The following is a 6,679-nucleotide window of genomic DNA, read 5'->3' as shown; positions in this document are numbered from 1 at the left end:
CTCCAGAAGGACAGGTGCAAACATGGCGGAAAAACACCACAAGCCACTTCTTGTTCAGGCCACAGGGCAAATGCCTATTAGCTCTCAGAGGCAGTCCAACTTGATGGGAAGGGTGGTGCTGGTGGAAGAGAAAAACTGTGTGGGAAAGGGGCAAACAGAACAGTGTCTGAGTAAGCAGAAGGAGGGGACAATTATCACAGATCAACTCCTTGTCTCCTTTGTTTGAGAACATGACTAACTCATGACTTTAGTGAATTTACATCCAGACTTATTGTGTTGTGATCAAGTCAAGGCTAGAAGCCAGGAGAATTTCTCCACGAGTAAAGGATGCAAAAGAAGCAACATTCATACTTCATACCTTCATAGTGCCTCGGGGTGATCTCACTCTTTGTAAAGCCCAGCCTTCCCAACCTGCAGGCTCACCTTCCAGCACTGAGCCCAGCCCATTTTCCCCATATATAAGCCACTGCTGGGAACCTCGTCTCACCGATCTGCTCCTCTCAGCTCTACCCTCCACCTCTCACGCCCTCCTCAGCCTCTTCGACTTCAGGAACCATGACTTCCAGATCCACCGTGAGAAGCCAAAGCGGCAGCCGCCGTGTCTTCAGTGCCGGCTCAGCCAGAGTCCCTGGGGTCAACCGCTCTGGCTTCAGCAGCATGTCCGTGTGCCGCTCCAGGGGCAGTGGAGGCTACACTGGAGTGGGTGGAGGAGCTAGCTTTGGCAGCCGCAGCCTCTATGGCATAGGGGGCTCCAAGAGGATCTCCCTCGGAGGGGGCAGCTGTGCCTTCGGTGGCGGATATGGCGGCAGAGCTGGAGGCGGCCTTGGTTTTGGAGGTGGAGCCGGGAGTGGATTTGGTTTTGGCGGTGGAGCTGATGGTGGCTTTGGGCTCGGTGGTGGAGCTGGCTTTGGTGGTGGCTATGGGGGCTCTGGCTTCTCCGTCTGCCCCCCTGGAGGCATCCAAGAGGTCACCATCAACCAGAGTCTCCTGACTCCCCTCAACCTGCAAATCGACCCCACCATCCAGCGAATCAAGACTGAGGAGCGGGAGCAGATCAAGACCCTCAACAACAGGTTCGCCTCCTTCATCGACAAGGTGAGCCGGGAGCACCTGCCCTCCACTGGGATTTCAGAGTCCCCAGTCGAGAGACGCAACCAATGTCCTACCAGGGGGAGTCTCGGGAGAGAGGGAGGAGGGGACTCGGGCTAGCTCTACACTGGCATGCAGGACAGGCTCCATATGGGCCACAGGTAGAAGGTGATAAAAATCACTTACAGCTACTGATCCCTTAAATGTCTCTCATTCCTGTCTGGGAAGCATTTTCCACTCTTGATAACCCTCAAGCAAAGGAAAGGAACTGAGAGAATGGAACGAGTTAGCTTGATCTTCTGAAGGGTCTAAGAAATTAAAAAGGGAATTACAGTGGAAACAGCACTTGAGCCTTAGCTGGGGAGGCGGCGGGGAAGGAAAGAAGATAAAAAACCAAAGGAAATTACAGGAAAAAAAGACTCAGAAACATGTATATGTGCATAGAAATACTTAACTTGTAGAACCAGATCATGAGCATTAAGGGAGCTTGTTTTAGAGGGACTCATACACTAGATGGGAAAGAAGATTAAATCCAATCATCAATAGGGTTGGAATTTAACCATTAGATTCTAAACATTTGACATCCCTTTAACTGAGATACACTCTATAAAATAACTCTGTGCAATATACGAGAGAAATACTATTTTAAAGTACATGTGTGATTGTGCTTATCAAGAGGAAGAAAAGAAATGTTGAAAGTCACTGACTGACAGGCTCCGTAATTGAGAAGAGGGACTATCTGATAGCTCCCTGGGGAAACTTGGCCAGTGAGATCTGTGTGGTGTGAAGGAAAACAGTCAGGGGAGCAGAACTGTCAGCCTGAGCCTCTGTACATGCTCTGGAGTAGCCCAGCACCATGGGGACCATCAGATCTGCTTGGGGACAGTCAACTCACCTCTCTTCCTTCCTTCTTTCCTTCCTTCCTTCCTTCCTTCCTTCCTTCCTTCCTTCCTTCCTTCCTTCCTTCCTTCTTTCCTTTGTTGGACAAATAACCATCTTGTCTTTCTCCAGGTCCGATTCCTGGAGCAGCAGAACAAGGTCCTGGAAACCAAGTGGGCCCTGCTGCAGGAGCAGGGCACCAAGACCGTGAGGCAGAGCCTGGAGCCTTATTTCGAGCAGTACATCAACAATCTCAGGAGACAGCTGGACTGCCTTGTCTCAGAGAGAAGCCGTCTGGACTCAGAGCTCAGGGGGATGCAGGACACGGTAGAGGACTTCAAGAAGAAGTGAGTTACAGGAGAGAAAAGGGCTCAGTTTCCTGAAGCCCACGCTTCAAGTCTATTAGATGACCAGGTCCAAATGAGGGCATGATTCTTAGTAAAACGTGTCCATGGGAATGAAACCACAATTCTTGCCTAAACACAAACCCCAAAGAACAAAAGGGCCATACAGGTGGATGGGGAGAGTAAAGATGTAAACAATTTAGGGACCACAGAATTCATCTTTTAGGCTTACTGGCAGGAAAGCTCCATTTGGATATATCCATTGTGGGAAGTTGGGATCCCAGGCTGCCTTTTCTGTATCATCTTCACCACTGACTCAATTAGGTTTTACCCTTTCTAATTCCAGATATGAAGATGAAATCAACAAGCGCATGTCAGCAGAAAATGAATTTGTGAATCTAAAGAAGGTGAGATGAGTAAGATCAGGGGTTCATGTTTCTTTGCCGACGGAGAGGACTCTGAGAAAAGAATAATCAGCGAGACTAAAGGAGGAGCAGACTGGGAAGGAGGGCTTGGCTCATCTGATCCCAAGTTTTTGGCTTCTTCCCTAGGATGTGGATGTTGCTTACATGACTAAGGTTGATCTACAAGCCAAGGCAGATGCTCTCATAGATGAGATCAACTTCCTCAGAGCCCTCTATGAAGCAGTAAGCATCTTTCCACACTGTTTTATTGACTCTAAAGAGATTTGCAAAGGATGGAAAATCTTAGGCTTGGGTACCTCTGTAAATGTCATGGGAAAAGAGGATCTGACGATCTCATGTTCTGCAGGAACTGGCTCAGGTGCAAACCCACGTGTCAGATACTTCTGTCGTCCTTTCCATGGACAACAACCGCACCCTGGACCTGGACAGCATCATTGCTGAAGTCAAAGCCCAATATGAGGAGATCGCTCGCAGGAGCCGGGAGGAGGCTGAGTCCTGGTACAAGTGCAAGGTGAGCAGTGAGGGGGAAGCTGTTGAAGAATCCCTGTACCTCCCCCCGGAAGACCAGCAAGGCTTCCCGAGACTTCACTCGGGAAATCTACATCTAGGAAACGGGGGTCTACTCAAAGAACGTGTACCCTGAACCAACAGAGTAGATCTTTACAGTATTTATGTCCAAGTCTAGTAAGTTCATGAACCTAAATGTAGGACAAAAGCTACCATAGATAAAGGCCAAGGGATCTTTGCTTTAGCTTCACCCTGATGCTGGTTCTCAGAAACAGTACAGAGGATGTTCTGGTCCTGAAGAGAACCAGGCAGTCAGTGGTCCTACCAAGGGTGGTGTGTGATGGGTGTACAGTGTCCATGACCTTGTAACACCAATTTTCTTAAAACGCCTTGTGGAGAAACCATTAGTTTCGATTTGTGAAAACCTTGATTAGTGTCCTGTGAAGCCCATGAACACCATCCTCTCTCCCTCTGGTTTACAGTACGAGGAGCTGCAGAGTTCAGCGTGCAGACATGGGGACGACCTGCGCACCACCAAACAGGAGATCACTGAGATCAACCGCATGATCCAGAGGCTGAGATCTGAGATCGACCACGTCAAGAAGCAGGTATGGTGGGGACCATGGAGGAGAAAAGCATCCTTTCCTTCCTAGACCACCAGGGATCATCAACCACCATGTAGGGAATTCCTGGGCACTGAGGGAACAGCAGGGAGGGGAGGACATGTACTTCCTCCCTTAGTGAGTTCCCACAGTTTAGAGAGATGGATCCCAACCCAAGAGCAGGAAACAAATGCATGACAGGACCAATCCCGACTGGTCGACAGTACAAAGGTACAGTCTTGAGGCACTGAAGTGAGATTCAATAAGAGGAATGATTGATTTCGGAACTCAAGACAGTAGTTGGCAAAGAAAAGGTCAGGCCAGAAAGTGTGAGGAAGAGTGCTGCAAATATGCTCAGATTCGATGTGAAAAAGAAGCTGAGTAAAGACACAGGACAAATGAGGGTTTTCCAAAAATGTGAAGTGGAAGGAAGGCAAGGTTGCAGCTGTTTAAAGTGAAATCATCTCCTCACTGTGGGTGTCTGTGGTTTTGTGTGAGTTAGCGTGCACGCACATGAACTTACCCAAACTGTCAACATTCAGAAGAAGCCAGTGGGTCCATTTCTTCCAATGTCCCCTGGTCTTGGGTCTGCTGTAGTATCTTCCAGCACTCACCACCTCCATCTTCATTAGGGTGGTTAACACAGAGACGCATAGGGAGCTCCTAGCCTAGTTCAGGTTTGCAGAATGGAAAAAGACTGGACAAAAAGAATCAAACCTCCTTTTCCATGGAATCTGGGCTCTAGAGCTCTTCCTCACTGGGAAAGAAGAACCATGGTTCATCTCCTCAGGAGTCCAGATTGCAGGTTCATCTGCCCATCTTCCCCTCTAGTGCACCAGCCTGCAATCCGCCATCGCCGATGCAGAGCAGCGTGGGGAGCTGGCCCTCAGGGATGCCAAGAACAAGCTGGCCGAGCTGGAGAACGCCCTGCAGAAGGCCAAGCAGGACATGGCGCAGCTACTGAAGGACTACCAGGAGCTCATGAATGTCAAGCTGGCCCTGGACGTGGAGATCGCCACCTACAGGAAGCTGCTGGAGGGCGAGGAGTGCAGGTGAGTAACTCACACAACCTCCTCAAACATCTGGGTCCATCTCCAAGGTGTCCAGCCAGTGAGCACCACTGGAAGGCACTCTAGTCGTGGCCATAATGCCACTCCCAGAAAACCACGTAGAAGGCACGTTCCCCATGGGCTCTCCTCACGCCAAAGCTTCCCACGCTGGTCCAGCTCTGGCTCTGAGGTCTCATAATGGCTGTGTCTCCTCTCTCCTAGGCTGTATGGGGAAGGCGCTGGACAAGTCAACATCTGTGAGTACCTTCACTTGCCTCCCTCCCTTGCCCTTGTGCTCTTCTGACTGGACTCTGTGTGGCAGAGTGAGCTCACCATGTCTTGTCATGGCCTTGTCCCCTTGCCTCTCCAGCCGTGGTACAGTCCACCACCTCCAGTGGCTATGGCAGTGCTGGCGGTGCTGGCGGTGTCAGCAGCGGCTACGGCATGGGCGGAGGCGGTGTCAGCAGCGGCTACGGCATGGGCGGAGGCAGTGGCTACTCCTACGGCAGTGGTCTCAGCGTTGGAGGTGGCTTCAGTTCCAGCAGTGGCAGAGCAATAGGTGGTGGCCTCAGCTCCTCCGGGGGCAGCAGTTCCACCGTCAAATTCAGCACCACCACAACCTCCTCCGGCAGGAAGAGCTACAGGCCTTGAACACCTGCCACGGGCTCGTGGTCCCACAGCGTCTCCGCCTCCCTCTCTGGCTTCACTGCCCTTTCCTCCAGTTGCTTCCTCTCTCCTGCTTCTTTCTTCTCTTACTCCTTGAGTTAGAACTGAAGTTGCTGAGTGCCCTCATGTCCTCTCTGCCACACCTGCTGCATCTGAGCTTCCATTGCTCACCATCGGAAGGTCCCTGTCTGGGTCCTACTCCAGAACAGGACAATCCCCCTAGCTTTCCACTGGCCCAGTATGTCCCATCTCACAGGTGTTGTGTTCCTCCCTTGCAGTGATCATGAAAGCACAAGTGACTAGTTCTATGATGTACGGGGGTCTGTATCCCTGTGATGCTTCCTCTGCTCTTTGCTCACTTGTATTGCTAAATAAAGCAGATTTGTACTATAATGCATGGTTTCATATTGCCTTGCTTTGTTACCAATGGTTCTTGCGGTTTTCATCGGGCAAATGCCTTTTCAGGAATGAAGCATACTCCCAATTGCCATGTGCGTCGCCCCCCTCCTTTAGAGAACTTCAACAAACAGCAACTTAGCATCTGGTTGCTCAGGAGTCCTCCAAGAAGAGTTTGGCAATTGAAGCTGGAGGGATCAGGTCCATCATCATAGTAAAGTCTGTTTTCACTGCCCTTACCAGGTGCCAGCAGATTAGTTTCTCTGACTTGGTCTCTAACTGTCTACCTCCTCCTGCCCCAGTGGATACCCATACTCCCCAGAGAATCATATTACAGTCCAAGTAGATCAGGACATTGACTAGAGAGTAAGATATTTGATTTATACTTAGAAATGCCTCATGACCAAGAAACTTGCCTGACAACATGTATCAGGAATAATCTAAATGTACATACTTCTGAAATGAAATTATGCTTCTAGCAATGTGTCCTGAGGAAATAGTACAAATGCAGAAAGCTGTACTTCATGGTTGTCAATCCCAATAATCCTTTTGACAGGGAAAAATTGGAAACACTGGGCAAATTCAGGATCCAAAGACTCAGACACAAAGCACAGGTGTTGATTTTTTGAAGTGTGGAGTCAAAATAAGAATGGAAATGCCTTCTTCCTTACCACATAATCCTCTCACAGAGACTCAAAGAAGTAGGGTCCTTGCAGCTCCAA

General features: G+C 49.8%; 1 protein-coding gene across 1 annotated transcript; it reads left to right on the top strand.

Moving 5' to 3' along the window:
• Nucleotides 1-555: 555 nt before the first annotated feature.
• On the top strand, nucleotides 556-5,546 carry LOC309969178 (keratin, type II cytoskeletal 6A-like; the record flags this gene model as incomplete). The annotated part of the gene is made up of 9 exons (XM_082850820.1): nucleotides 556-1,095; nucleotides 2,101-2,315; nucleotides 2,659-2,719; nucleotides 2,864-2,959; nucleotides 3,084-3,248; nucleotides 3,727-3,852; nucleotides 4,678-4,898; nucleotides 5,118-5,152; nucleotides 5,266-5,546. 9 exons carry the CDS (start codon nucleotides 556-558, stop codon nucleotides 5,544-5,546), a joined length of 1,740 nt encoding a protein of 579 aa, XP_082706946.1.
• Nucleotides 5,547-6,679: the final 1,133 nt, after the last annotated feature.

The sequence above is a fragment of the Leucopleurus acutus genome (assembly GCF_964270905.1).
Source record: "Leucopleurus acutus genome assembly, chromosome: 11".
In the NCBI taxonomy this organism is placed as follows: Eukaryota; Metazoa; Chordata; class Mammalia; order Artiodactyla; family Delphinidae; genus Leucopleurus; species Leucopleurus acutus.
Note: the sequence above shows the minus strand (reverse complement) of the source record. Positions and strands in the feature narration are given on the sequence as shown.